Source organism: Pelophylax lessonae, assembly GCF_965119305.1.
Source record: "Pelophylax lessonae genome assembly, chromosome: 1".
Lineage (NCBI taxonomy): Eukaryota > Metazoa > Chordata > Amphibia > Anura > Ranidae > Pelophylax > Pelophylax lessonae.
Genome location: NC_138768.1, coordinates 534,605,688 through 534,620,527, shown reverse-complemented (window position 1 = coordinate 534,620,527; position 14,840 = coordinate 534,605,688). Strand labels below are relative to the sequence as shown.

At 43.9% G+C, this 14,840-nt stretch overlaps 2 protein-coding genes across 5 annotated transcripts in view; one reads left to right on the top strand and one right to left on the bottom strand.

The window, feature by feature from the left end:
- Positions 1–1,028: 1,028 nt before the first annotated feature.
- On the bottom strand, positions 1,029–8,660 carry HNRNPDL (heterogeneous nuclear ribonucleoprotein D like). Of its 4 annotated transcripts, none has more exons than XR_014225904.1 (9): positions 8,499–8,660; positions 6,646–6,814; positions 5,320–5,481; positions 4,779–4,910; positions 4,560–4,684; positions 3,181–3,353; positions 2,096–2,187; positions 1,629–1,732; positions 1,029–1,177 (listed from the first exon to the last, which is right to left on the bottom strand). XR_014225904.1 is itself a non-coding variant. In XM_082272272.1 (8 exons), the coding sequence occupies exons 1-7, from the start codon at positions 8,573–8,575 to the stop codon at positions 2,117–2,119; spliced, it is 909 nt and encodes a 302-aa protein (XP_082128398.1). In that variant the 5' UTR covers positions 8,576–8,660; the 3' UTR covers positions 1,029–1,173; positions 2,096–2,116. The 4 variants fall into 4 exon arrangements, 2 of the variants coding, with proteins under 2 accessions (XP_082128398.1, XP_082128397.1); XR_014225905.1 differs by having other exon boundaries at positions 1,029–1,173; XM_082272272.1 differs by lacking the exon at positions 1,629–1,732 and having other exon boundaries at positions 1,029–1,173.
- Positions 8,661–9,016: 356 nt separating this feature from the next.
- ENOPH1 (enolase-phosphatase 1) overlaps positions 9,017–14,840 on the top strand; it is a 44,723-nt gene continuing 38,899 nt past the window's right edge. The window contains exon 1 of the mRNA XM_082272315.1: positions 9,017–9,201. Within this exon, the coding sequence (XP_082128441.1) occupies positions 9,118–9,201 (84 nt within the window). The 5' untranslated portion in view covers positions 9,017–9,117. The remainder of the gene's footprint in view (positions 9,202–14,840) is intronic.

The window sequence follows — 14,840 nt, the reverse complement described above, 5'->3', positions numbered from 1 at the left end:
TTGGCTGATTAATTGCTTGGTAACACATTGCTAATCAGGTGTACCTAATAAGTGGCCAGTGAGTATGTATATGCACCATAGTTTGTACACTAAATGTTCCTACAGACTGAATAGACAATGAATTGGGCTCATTTTTACCACAGAAATGTAGCAGGGTTATATTGTGTGTCAGTGTTCCTTTATCCCTCTCCCACCCCCAAATAATAAAACCCTTTGCCATTCAAGAGAATCCATGTATATGGGGAAATTTTGACGTTACCTACCCACCTCAGCCAGCCAATCACAAGTGACCTTGGGTTGATAAATACAGACAGATTTTCTGAATTGTAGATGCGAAGAGGCCGACTAGTTCCAGTAGCAAATGGTAAGTCTTCTGTACAACTGCATAACACATTGCAGCATCTTGTAGATCAGTACATGAAGCAGCTGTATTAGTAATGTTTGAGCAACTTGGCCCAACCAAGACTAAAGTCAAAATAAACCTTGAATTCCACTTCATTCAAAAATGTTTTTGTATTCATCTGCACGATTATGAGGTTGTTCAGAATGCCATTTTTCTAGGCTTATTTAACCCTTAACTTTGTAGGTGTGCTTAAGAGGAACATCTGAGACCAGGCAACGCTGGTGCCTCGAAGTCAAATTTCTTGCCACTTACTGCTTGATTAACAGGGCATTTTCTGACAAACACTACCTCTAGGCCATGGAGACCTTGGGTCAGAATTTGGAAACTGCTCACCATTAGGAGCAACAGCACAAAAAAGGTGGCCAGTGGAAGATTCTGGCTGCAGTGTACAGGGTGGTTTATTGGCTGAAAGGATAATGGCATTTTATGTGAAAATGGTTTAAGGGCAGCTGCTGACATTGCATTCTAATAATTAGATTTCACAACCATAACTTTTTTTTAAAATTTTATTATAAATCACACTGGACACGCTGCAGTGAATGTCACAAAATTACACTTATAAACATAAAATTAGGGGGAACATAAAATCACTGTATACACAGATGAAGTGGATAGATCATGGAGGGGAAAAAAAAAAAAAAGTGGGTTGAGGGGACCGGATGCTATTTACATCAAGACACAAGCGTGTCCTGTACACAAAGTCCTCATAAGAGAAAATTGTAAACTCCCAGTCTGGATGAAAGCCTCCTGTAGCCGATCCTTAGCCATAGCTACCTATAAGACAGACATGTATTAGTTTCTTGGAAGGTTTAGCATTGCATAGCCCATTTAAAAATTCTCTAAGAAAAAAAATATGCATTCATATCCTTTGCTAGGCATTTAACCCCCAACTAAATAGGTTTCAAGTCTACCAAAGTAAAAAGAAAATTATGTGCATATGACCATATATAAACATTTCACCCTCCAGTTAAATAAGTCCTCTGCAGATTTCTCTATTAGCTATAAAGAAAGGAATTAAACATTAATCCTAAAAATAAACAAAAGCTCTGGATACATCCCTTTAAGAAAAGCCAATATTAAGCTGTGAATACATTTACTTTAAAAATGCCTGCAAAACAATTAATGAACGTTAACAAAAAGACTTTGAAGGTTAAGAAGCAAAGTCTGAAGTAGTTTTTCCCAGTTTAATCTTTACGCTGGTACATGAAGTTGGAAGAGACCATACCACAGGACAGCGGTTTCTGGTGTACGCCTTGCACTCTGCCCACAACGTGCGACCCCAGAGATAGACGTGGTCAGGGTGACACACGGCCTGCAATGAAGTTCCCGCTGGCGGGTACAAACAAGGTATAATGTCAGAGTTAGAAGACAACATTCTTCTTTACCTTAAGTTGTACCCATTTTCAGTACTTTACCTTGGTATTTACTTTTAAAAAAAATTTGCTTATTTATTCCTTAGTTCATCTGGCAAAAATACCAGATTACACCAATTTAAAGAATTTTTACTTAATAGGGAAAAATACTCAAGGTTCGTCTTTAAGTTAAAGCTCTAAAAAAAATACTATGCAATAGAGTTTACAACAAAGCTGTTCACAATTTAACATTTACAAAATGAGTCCACACAGATTAAATTTCTCTTTATTAAAAATTTAAATCTAAAAGGTTAAGATATCCATTCTGCTTTATACATACCTGATGTGATTGTAAAAGCCATTAATAAGGCTGATAGTTATTTTGGTGACTTGCGGCTCCTCTAGATGCCTTGCCATATGTGCTTTGCTGGCCTGCAGCAAAACAAGTTAAAATATTATAAAAATGTAAAAGCTCAGCAACATCTTGAAGGTTATGTTACAGTCAAATACAATCAATAAAAACAGCAAGTTGGGGGGGAAGGGGTAAGAAAATAAAACAAAAAAAAAAAGCCTTGTTCTAAAGTTTTAACTTTCCTAATGGTTTGTCTTTAAACACCTGCCTGCCATGTACTGCAGGTGGCTGTAGGCAAAGCAGTATACCCATATGTTGCTGCCTACTTCTGGGTTTAGGGCATGCATACATGCATGTAACCGATTGTTCCCAGCTGGAGCCTGTCAGCAGAGCAGGTCCCAGCCAATGATTCATGGCCAAGACCTGCTGATCTGCCATGTACAACTGCGTTGCCAAGTACAGAGTGAGCTGACAGTTCTCATCCCTAATCAACAGATTAGTGAAAAGCAGCACACTTAACCCCCCTTGATTGCCCTAGATTTTAACCCCTTCCCAGCCAGTGTCATCAGTAATATCACTGTAAATGTCAGTGAGTTCTCCTCCTGCCACAGTATTGCCGCCATTAGTAGTATAAAAAATCCAATATTTATTTACACACACCATAGTTTGTAGGCACTATAACTTTCACGCAAACCAATCAATAAAAAACACTTATTGGGATTTTAATTATTTATTTAATTTATTACAGGTAATTATATATCAAAAACATGTAGCAGAATACATTTTGGCCAAAATTTATGAAGAAATTTGATTGGATAGGTTTTATGGGAGAAAGTAAGAATAGTTCCTTCAAAATGTTCCACCTTTTTCGTTAAGATCACAAAAAACCCAGTGGTGATCAAATACCACCAAAAGAAAGCACTATGTGAAAAAAAAAATATATATAAATTTCATTTGTGTGACCACGCATTTCGCCAGTTAAAGCAGCGCAGTGCCAAATAGCAAAAAAATGGCCATGAAGGGGAAAAAAAAAATCTTCCGGAGCTCAAGTGGTTAATAAGTTTTCCACTCACCACTGTAGTCTGTGTAACCTTGATTGTATCCACCATAGTTTCCATAGTTGTAGTTTGAATAGTCATATCCACCATAACTGTTGTTATAATCATTGTAAGAGTTGCTTCCATAGCCTCCATATCCTTGATCGTAGTAGTTATTGTAACCTTGATTCCAGTTCTGACCTTGACCTTTAAGGGAATACATACATTAAAAATCACAGCACAATTAAGGTTGCTTAGGGTACCACTGCAATTTTTGCAAAAAGTTTTGCAAAGACTAGAACTATGTTTGTGGCGTCCCTATGGAGTGAATCTTTCTGGTTTCAATGATGAACATATCAAAAACCCAGACCACAATGAACCTGCAATTTCTTAACTTAAGTTTTGCCTGGCTCATACTACAGGAACAATCCACAATGCAACTTCTGCACTCAGGTGCTATGCTCGGGGAAAAGGAGTATCCTAGACTGACAGCACCTGGGATCTTGCTGCCCTCAGGACCATGGGTATCCAACAAGTACTGGAAGCGACAAACGAGGGCACACCAACCTAGTGCAATACTATTAAAACATTTGAAGAATAGAAAGGTAACATACATCATACTAAAATGTAGTAAAAAGAGCATGACAATATACTGCTTTGACGGGTAGCCTCCAGGTCATTGACTAATCCAAAGCAGCAGAAGGACCAGATGGGCATCCGTAATGGCTAAACTAACGTGTTTCCAGGGTTTGCCTTGGAACTGCATCAGCCCAGCCATTACAGATGCCATCTGGTCTACCTGCAGCATGGATTATAGTCCATGTCCTGGAGACTACTAGTCTATGCAGTATTTTGACATGCGCTTTTTACTACATGAACAGGCCCAATAAGCACCCAAATGCATGTCAAAATAAAGAATCTGCCAAGTCACGGTACTGGAGCAACTTCATGCTGCTGAATAGTAGACTGTCTTGTTAGAGCGATTTATGTTGCTTCCCAAGACTGCAGATTAAAAAACTTAAAGTTCCATCTCAAACACCACTCCATTGTGAGCAGTCTAGAAAGGTTTCCAACCTTATGGGGAAAAATACTAGATTTTTCCTTAAAGCACTCACCCCATAGTAAAAACTACCAGGATTTCAAGTCTGTTTCTTTTCATTCAATTCTTGTCCCATGTGACAAGAAATGGGTGTGTGGTCACTTGCCAGAAGGCAAATACAGCAGAAAAAACCCAATACCACTCTAGAATATTTTAATGGTCAATATTTCAGAGATTCCATCACATCTCCAAAAATCTGCAGACCAAAATAGTACTAACAAGAGGCCCTATTCTGTCCACAACTGTTTTGCTGACATAGGGCTTCACTTTTGTTTACACTTCACAATTCAATATAGGTTGGAAAGCATTTTATATACCTCTGCCTCTCCCCCTTCCACCACCTCGTGGTGTCACTGCACCTCCTCTTCCTCCTCCTTTTTGTTGTTGCTGCTGCTGCTGTTGCCTGTAGACTTCTTTAGGCTGTGCAACTTTGATTTCACACTAAGGGGAGAAAAAAAAAAAAAGGGTCACTAAATACATGGAATATTGAAAGCCAACATTGTAGAAAAGGGAGCCTTAGAGTTCATCATCTTACCTTCCCTGAGCCGATTTGGTGATATCGGCTTTCCAACAACTTCTTTACTGGTTCCTCATCTGTGTATGTGATGAAACAGAACCCTCTCCTTTCATTGGTCTTTGTGTCCATGGGAAGTTCAATGTTCTCAATCTACACAAAAAAAATTCCACAAAAATTTAGACCACATCCTACGCAGGCTCCAAAAAGTCCTTTGTAACATGCACATCAAGCTTTTGTCAATTAGGTTAAAAACAGCAACTGCATCCACAAGCCTAAAGTAAGGAAAGCGGAAAATTGGGTTTATGGGCTGTACTACAGTCCTTTGTCCAATTCCAGATGCTTCATACACAAGAAACCAAAACCCCTCAATAGGACTAGTCCAATATTTTACCTTTTGTCATGCTCAAACATGTTTATATGCCAGAAAGGCAGCATATTGCATTACTGTTTTCTACAGATTTACATGTAAAGTTCACCCCCCCCACCAGCCAAAGTTTACCAGCAATGAAAAAACCTTGTACAAAAGTTCCCTCTGAAGCCATAGAGTTTGTTTACTTACTTCACCAAAACCACCAAAGTAGTCCTTGATCTGTTCCTCTGTAGTATCAGGGCTTAGGCCACCAACAAAGACTTTCTTGGGAGGCTCCTTGCCTTTCAATGCCTTTGCTCTTTTGGGATCAATAAGTTTTCCATCAAGTTTGTGTTCCTTCAGCTCAAGTACCTGGAGTTTAATAAACGTAGAGTAATGGAATCAGGAAAAATAAAAAAAAAAATCTCAGCATTGATGTGGAGAGAAGCTCTACTTAAGTGATTTTTATTTTTAATCCTCACGCTGCTAGAATGAGTAAATAGATTTACTGGTTTTAAACATTTTTATATTTCTTCAGTTACTACCTAGTTTCTTGCCTAGGCAAATTATGTCAGATTACAGGAGTCCTCAGAAGGGGTTTTCTCAGTTAAAGCGGAGTTCCAGCCTAAACACACACTCACCTGTCCCACGGTCCAGCGATGCGGCTGCCTGAAGCCTCACTTCTCCCTCCCTGCTCTGTGGTGCCGGCATCACTGGTGTGGGCACCCGGCTGTGACAGTTTGTGGATTCACAACCGGGCACGCACTGCGCATGTGCAAGTTGCGCTACGCGTCGTGATTGGCCGGCAATCTTCTGGGACCTGACATGTCCCAGAAGATTGCAGGGAGGGAGGGGGGAGAGGAGAACTTCCGCTTAGGGCGCCGCAGTGCTCAGAGCGGAAGCGGGTACATGTCAAAACTAGGTACCCGCCCCCCCCCCCCCCAAAATGACATGCCAAATGTTGAGGCATGTCAGGGGGTTAGAACTACCTTTAAGCACACCTGAGCTAAGGACCGATACGTTTCCAAGAAATAAATGCTACATTGACTCAATTGCCCTCCCACAAGGTGGCCAGAGCCAGAAATGCTAGCTAGGGGGTTGTTTTTCAAAGGGATTTCCCAACAAAATAATGCATGCAGAGGGTTTTGCTTTAAATACTTAAAATGAATTAAATCACGTTTGTGGTGCTCAGATGCATTGAAGATCCACTTTAAAGTAAAACTACATTTCCACTACAAAACCCCCTAGCTAATCTAACTTTGGAAACCGCTACCAGCCATACTGGATTATCCCCTCCCCACTCAGAAAAGTCATCTTGTAAGTTTATTTATGAATTGTAAAAATATTGTATTTTTATGGTGCTTAACAGCGTAGGAAGCTCTGACCATATACTACTTCCAAGTTAAAGCACTGCCCTCACTGCAATTGGAAGTCTCTGTTGAACGCTAGTACGCTTTGCTTGAGTTAGAAAACAGCTGCTTGTGTCATACTTCCCAAATATTTCTCACTTTGTATGGCAAAACAAAAAACACTTACTTTGTCAACACTGATAGCCTCTTTAAAGAGAACAAAGCCAAAACCCCTTGATCGTCCAGTGACCGGATCTGTTTTAATCGTACAGTCAACCACTTCACCGAATCTCGACAGGTATTCTGTAAGATCTTTTTTACTTGTGTCCCAGCTGAGCCCTCCAATAAACATTTTCCTTTGAAAGGAGAGGGGGAGAAAAAAAAAAAACTGGTATTAGAAACAAAAAGCAATTTCAGCTGCACTCAATAGTCTGCACTTATACACATCGAAAATCGTATAATTCTGATCAATGCATGTTAAAACATGCAATAGATTAGAACAGGGATCACTAAACTATGGCCCTCCAGCTGTTGCGGAACTACACATCCCATGAAGCATTGTAAAACTCTGACATTCATAGACATGGCTAGGCATGATGGGAATTGTAGTTCCTGAACAACTGGAGGGCCATAGTTTGGAGACAACTGGATTAGAATGTACATGGATTTAACTGCAATTCAGTATGAAACCGGCCTAAATGCAGTGTTAAAGGTTTTGCGGGCATTTTTATAAAAAAAAGCAGCATTTTATTGACCTTCATACATCATATTGAAATCAGGGCAGTACTGAAATCAGACAGTTGACTAAATGCCACAATGGGAGGCACTCTTAGAAAAGATGAAATGCTGGATAAAGACTACACATCAAGGAAAGTGTTTGGGAGGAATCCTAGCTCTCTAAAGGAGATGCTGCTCCTTCCCTTCGCTAAATGTCAGCTCTGGGTCAGAAAAAAGGTCCATGGGGAGGAAGAAGATGAAAGGCTTAGTGTACCTTTGCATCCAGGTTCTCATGTCCCATTCTCTAACTCCCCCACTGGCCTGAATACCTGGGCATTCTTTTGTATATGGGTGGAGCCCACACAGCTGTGTCATCCAATCACAGGATCTGAATGGAAAGACTACAAGTCCCACCTACAACAAGAATCACAATGGACCACATTCAGCCAGTGTTTACTTCCTCCAGATTCACACCTGGAGGTTTTCATGGGCCTGGGGTAAAAGTTAGAGCCTGTATCTTGCACCCATGATCCACTGATCACAGGTGCAATGCTCTGCATGCGTGATTTAAAAAATATATAGAACACAAATAGTTGCTCAGTGGCATTTACTACATTTTCCAGAATGTGGACTATGGGGTTGATTTACTAAAATCTGGTGCAGCTCTGCATAGAAACCAGTTGAATTAGGAAAAAACAAAACAGGAAGCCAATAGGTTTCTATGCAGAGCTGCACTAAAAGTCTCTCCCCAGATGTAGTAAATTAACCCCCAATGCCTTTAAGATGCTCTGAGAAAGCTGGCACATAACAGACACTTGCAGAAGGCTAATCACACTGCAAAGTAAAAAGCTCTAGGGGGGGGCTGCTGGAGCAGATATGCATGGTAACCAATCAGCTTGCCTAAATAAGCTTCTACATTGAAAGATAAAGGGCGATTGGTTGCCATGAGCAGTTGCTATAGATCCTGCCTATGCCATTAAGCAGTCATAATGGAAGCGGTTATATTTAGAAGCTCTAGTACAGTGCGAGCGTCAGCGTATCACGGCTGTATACTTACAAGGGAAGGCTGGCGCGCTTACGTCACTCAGTAAGCCAACCAGAAGCAAGCGTGCGATAGCTCCGCCCGCTCTCTTCTTATTGGCTACTGCTGACGACATGCTATTTAGAATGAACGCAAATAGCACGGGCGCTGTTTAACAAAAGCAGCGGCAGTATAGATACCCCTGAGGGGTGGGGGACAATAATAGCCCTCCCCCCTCCGCTGTGTTCCCTCGCCCCCACCATCTTCCCTACAAGGCCGAGAGCGGCGCTCCCCACACTCACCCATCATCTTGTTGGTTTTTGCTGGCGTTGATCTTGGCTCCTTCGGAGTACTCGTCCGCGTTACTGTACCCGCTCATGATTACACCAACGGCTAGCCACAAAGCCTACAAGGAAGAGACCTGACCCGTCTCCGCCACAGACAACAACGGAAAGGATCCTCCCGCAGCCCGCCCTCAGCTTATATATCAGGAGCGGGAGCCAATAGCTAGCCGCCATACTCTAGACGTCACGTGAGCGTGCTCCCCCTCTATTGGCTGAATACGGACCGGGGGGAGGCGGCACGACCGGAAGTGGAGAAGGTTGGGCGGGGGCTGCGCATGGGAGACAAAGGGGGGAGCTTGGAAATTGAGGATAGGTGCTGAGGTCGTGTGCACAAGGCCCGACTGGGAGGGTGGCTTCTTGTGTACGGTGTGTAAAATACAAGAAGGACGCCCGAGGTGTACAAGGGGCGCCTACTATACGTACATAGTGAACACTTACACGCGGCCGGTATCAGCGGTTGTGTGAGCTGCAGGTAGCCTCGTTGTCCATGTTAGCAGTGCAGGCAGTAGAAGCACATTGAGGAGAGTGCTCCCGCCTCCTCCTCACACTGCAGCTTCCGCCCCTCAGCTGGAGAAGCATGGGCTCACTTACCGTGCCTGCCTGTGTCAGCACTGTGCTCCTAGATATCGAGGGCACCACCACCCCGATTACCTTTGTCAAGGTAAGGGATCTCAGAGGACATGGGTAGCTCATATGTGCTGTCTGTTCATTCATAACTGCAAACCAATCGGCTACTATCTTTAGCTTCTTCAGTTAGGCTTTAAAAATAAAAGATTGAAGCTGATTGGTTGCCTCCAGCCTTCGAAAATTCCCTTTCGTTTCCAGCTGAGTGTGAGCAGGAATGGGGCTCATTCACACTCCTCCCCCATTGATCTTATTAGATCAGCCCTCGCTCAGTTTAACCACTTCAGCCCTGGAAGCTGTAAGGAAAAACCCAGAACTCATGGATTTCAGTAACATTTTGACTGTTGAAGCCAGATTGAAAATCATATTTATTTAGACAGACATGTTTGGGGAACAATGTTTATCAAATCCACAGAATGTATGTAAGGGCTCTTTCACACGGGCGTTCCGATCAGATCCGCCTGTCAGTTTTTTAGGTTCATCTGATCGCATGCCCCATTCAGCCCTATGGAGCAGCGGATGCCATCGGTGACATGTCCGATGCCATCCGCATCCGATCCTGTCCGTGAAATCCGGACGGATGGAAACTCTATTTTCCATCCGTCCTGGGGATCGGATCGGATGAGAGCGGACAGGCGGTCCGCGATTTCCCATAGAGAGCAGCGGGGCTCTGACACCTCCCTCTCCGCACACAGAGCGGAGACGGAGCTGTCATCCGCCGGCTCAGCGGGGATCGGCGGATCGATCCCCGCTGAGCAGAGCACGGTCCGCAATGGAATGTGGACCATGTGAAAGAGCCCTAACTGAATTGCTCTCCAAACATGTCTCTACCTACATGTTTGTCTAAGGCTGCATTCACATATCAGCTTATTGATCGCGGGCAGAATCGCCACGATTCCGCCCGCGATCCGGAAATCATTGTAAATCGCGGAACGCCTGTGCGTTGCCCATGATTTGCAATAGCACCCCAAACGCTGTGCGATGTTGCCGCGATTTCCGCCTGCCAAATCGCGGTAACATTGCGCTAAAAAAATCGCGGGACGCATTACACCCTAAAAAGTACAAAAGCTTCTTTGGAGCGTAATGCGTCCCGCGATTTTTTTTGCACAATGTTACCGCGATTCGGCAGGCGGAAATTGCGGCAACATCGCCCAGCGTTTTGGGTGCTATTGCAAATCATGGGCAACGCACAGGCGTCCCGCGATTTGCAATGATTTCCGGATCGCGGGCGGAATCGCAGCGATTCTGCCCGCGATCAATACGCTGACATGGGAATGCAGCCTAAATAAAAACAATTTTCAATCTGGCTCCAGCAGTCGAAATGTTACGGAAACCCATGAGTTCTGGGTTTTTCCCTTACAAAGCTTTTACCCCCATAATGATCAGGTCATTTTTTTTTTTTCGATACTGGCTGCAGTGCGTTACTTTAACTGACAATTGTGTGGTCGTTTCTTCCCCCCCCCCCCCCCCACAAATAGAGCTGTCCTTTGGTGGTATTTGATCACCTCTGCGGTTTTTATTTGTTGCGTTATAAACAAAAAAATAGAGCGACAATTCTGAAAAAAACTATTGTTTACTTTCAGCTATAAAACATTTCCAATAAAAAAAATGTAAAAAATCAAATTTTTTCATCAGTCTATACCAATATGTATTTTGCTACATATTTATTTTTAAAAACAATTCAAATAAGCGTATATTGGTTTGCACAAAAGTTATCGCATCAACCAGCTATGTGATATTTTTCTGGCCTTTTTCTTTAATTAAATTTTTTTTTTTTACTAGTATTTGCGGCGATCAGACTGTGACATCGCGCTGGACAAATTGGACACCTGACTGACACGTTTGCCACTTTTTTGTGAACTAGTAATATTATTACAGTGATCAGGGCTAAAAATAGGCACTGCTACTGTACTAATGACACTGTCAGGAAAGGGGTTAACACCAGGGGCGGTTAAAGGATTAAATGTGTGCCTAGGTGGTGCTTTCTAACTGTGGAGGGGTTGCTCTGGCTGAGTGAAGACAGATCTGTGTTCCTGCTTAGCAAGAACACAAAATCTCTATTCCCCTATCAGAACGGCGGTCTTCCTTGTTTACATAGGCAGATTGCTCTTCTGCCTCTCTGAGGTACAGAGAACAGAACTCCCCAGTAACCGGCCACCTTTTTTAGTTTAAATTGAAAGTACTATTTTTTTTTTTCAAACTCGTTTTTTGTACAATTGTCTTTTTCGCCTTTTTCCGCTTGTGCAGCCAGCCCCCGCGTAACAATTATAGATAACCTATATGGTTCATTCATCCGAGGTTGCCGCTTGCTATACAGAAGACATTTTTTTCCTCCTTCCTAATTCTGACCTTTTTAAAATCCCAGAAGAGCGCAGAAGCGTTCTCCCATTTAAATGATGAAATTCAAAACTGCGGCCGGACGGCGGCTGATGGACAGAGAGGAGGGGGGGTAGACTAGGGCCGAACTCCCCAGTAACGGACCACCGCCGCGCCTGGATGTGACGTCAGCTGCGGGCGGTGCGTCTGTACAGGGGCTGCGGCGCGCTGTGATAGATACAGAGAACTCCCCGGCCTGGATGTGACGTCAGCTGCCGGGCGAGGAAACGGGCGGTGCGTCTGTACAGGCCAGGGGCTGTGATAGGATAGTACCTATCCTATCACAGCCCCTGGCCTGTACAGACGCACCGCCCGCTTCCTCTCCCGGCAGCTGACTGACGTCACATCCAGGCCGGGGAGTTCTCTGTACCTATCACAGCGCGCCGCAGCCCCTGTACAGACGCACCGCCCGCAGCGGACGTCACATCCAGGCGCGGCGGTGGTCCGTTACTGGGGAGTTCGGTTCCTGTGCGGCGGACTACGAGCTGGCTGGAGCCCCAGGGTGTGTGTAGTTACACAGGGGCTGGCTGAACAAGCAGAAAAAGGCGAAAAAAACATAGTACTTTCAAGTTCTAATATCAAACGTTTCATCGTTCAATTTTTTTATTGCTATCGATCACGTGACTATCGCGATACACATCGGTATCGTTTTATCGCCCAGCCCTAGTGGGAACCAGCGTTCCTGCTGCATGATTTTAAAAATCACGATTTTCACGTGTCATATAGGGAAGCCCATTCACTTGATGCGCGTTTGTCCATCAAAAAGAAGCTCCTATGGTATGCCCAATATTTTTTGTTTTGTATAACTACATGTTTTGAATTCAATAAAAATAAGAAACTACAAAAAGAAGTCCCTGCACCTTTTAAGTGGGATTATGACTTTTACCTATAGGTACAGTAAATATCTCCTCAACGTGCACCATTTAGGAGATATTTACTTCTGATACAGCCAGTGATGTCATGGGCGCGTGTGCTCAAGCAACGGCATACTGAAGAAAGGAAAAAGCTGTTTCAGGTGTATAGTGTGTGGTAATTGCCAGGAGATAGGATATCCCATAGAGTGCTGGCCCCGGCCCGCCTCCGTGGGAACACTTGTAGAAAAAGAAATAGTCGCACATCCAGGGATTCCAATAAGTTTCAAATACCTTTAATTCCAAAATGTTGCAAGTGATGACACCAAAGACACCAACATGAAGTCTCGTAGACGCGTTTCACACATACATCTTGTGCTTAGTAATTAATGATTAAGCACACAATGTATGTGTGAAACGCATCTACGAGACTTCATGTTGGTGTCTTTGGTGTCATCACTTGCAACAGGTATTTGAAACTTATTGGAATCCCTGGATGTGCGGCTATTTCTTTTTCTACAAGCAACGGCATACCGTGCTGTTTCTTCAGAGTCCTGTGCCATGTACAGCAGCTCCTGCGCATGCGCGGGAGTGACGTCATCGCCACTCACACAGCTGGAGTCCAATAAACCCTGAAGGAAGACCGAATGGAGAAGGGGGTTTTTGTTTTAAAGGATAAGTTCACTCTTGGGAACATGTTCCACCCAACTTTAGGGTTGAACATGTAACATGTTTCCAGTGGTGCAACCGTCGCCAGCTGCCCCCTTCCTGTGGCAGCAGTATGGGGAGAAGTTCCCCGTACTAGCTGCCAGTTTTTGAACAGGGCTCCACACACACGGCCGCGTAATTCATACACAGTGCTCTGTGTGTCTGAATGCACTACAAGTCCTGACATCTTTAGCGGCTGTCGGCTTGTAGTTCTCAATGAACTACCATGGCGATGTGGAGGGTTTGGTAGTTCATTGAGTGTTCCTGTCAACGAGTATCAGCTTGCCCATACACTGACGGTGTGCAGGAGATGCAATGCTTTCCAGGCTCCTGCAACAAAAAATAATACACTGAACAAAATTATAAACGCAACACTTTTGTTTTTGCCCCCATTTTTCATGAGCTGAACTCAAAGATCTAAGACTTTTCTATGTACATAAAATGGCCTATTTCTCTCAAATATTGTTCACAAATCTGGCTAAATCTGTGTTAGGGCTCTTTCACACGGCCGCTCCGTGTGTCTGCAAATCATCCTATTTTTTTGCGGATGATTTGCGGACATAATGTAAGTCTATGGCATTGCGGATGTCAGCGGAATACCATCCGCTGACATCCGATTTTCTTCCTGTCAGTTCTGTTCCGTTTTTTGGAACTGAACAAAACCCTATTTTTGTTCCGTTCAAAAAACGGAAAGGAAGGAAAATCGGATGTCAGCGGTGTCATCCGCTGACATCCGCAAACCCCCATAGACTTACATTATGTCCGCATATCATCCGCAAACGGATGGGATAATATGCGGGCATACGGAGCGGATGACAGAAATGTCATCCGCTCCGTGAAAAAAAAAAAAAAAAAAAAGGACCGCAGCGGAGCTCTCACACGGAGCGGCCGTGGGAAAGAGTCCTTAGTGAGCACTTCTCCTTTGCGGAGATAATTCATCCACCTCACAGGTATGGCATATCACAATGCTGATTAGACAGCATGATTATTGCACAGGTGTGCCTTAGGCTGGCCACTCTAAGATGTGCAGGCCAATAAAAAAGGCCACTCTAAGATGTGCAGTTTTATCACACAGCACAATGTCACAGATGTCACAAGTTTTGAGGGAGCGTGCAATTGGCATGCTGACTGCAGAAATGTCCACCAGAGCTGTTGCCCATGAATTAAATTTTAATTTCTCTACCATAAGCCATCTCCAAAGGCGTTTCAGAGAATTTGGCAGTACGTCCAACCGGCCTTACAACCGAAGACCACGTGTAACCATACCAGCCCAGGAACTCCACATCCAGCATCCTCACCTCCATGATTGTCTGAGACCAGCCACCCAGACAGCTGCTGCAACAATGGGTTTGCATAACCAAAGCATTTCTGCACAAACTGTCAGAAACCATCTCAGGGAAGCTCATCTGCATGCTCGTTGTCCTCATCGGGGTCTCGAACTGACTGCAGTTCGTCGTCGTAACCGACTTGAGTGGGCAAATGCTCACATTCGATGGCTTCTGGCACTTTGGAGAGGTGTTCTCTTCACGGATGAATTCTGGTTTTCACTGTACAGGGCAGATGGCAGACAGCATGTATGACGTCATGTGGGTCAGCGGTTTGCTCATGTCAACGTTGTGGATCGAGTGGTGGCCCATGGTGGCGGTGGGGTTATGGTATGGGAAGGCGTATGTTATGGACAATGAACACAGGTGCATTTTATTGATGGCATTTTGAATGCACAGAGATACCGTGATGAGAT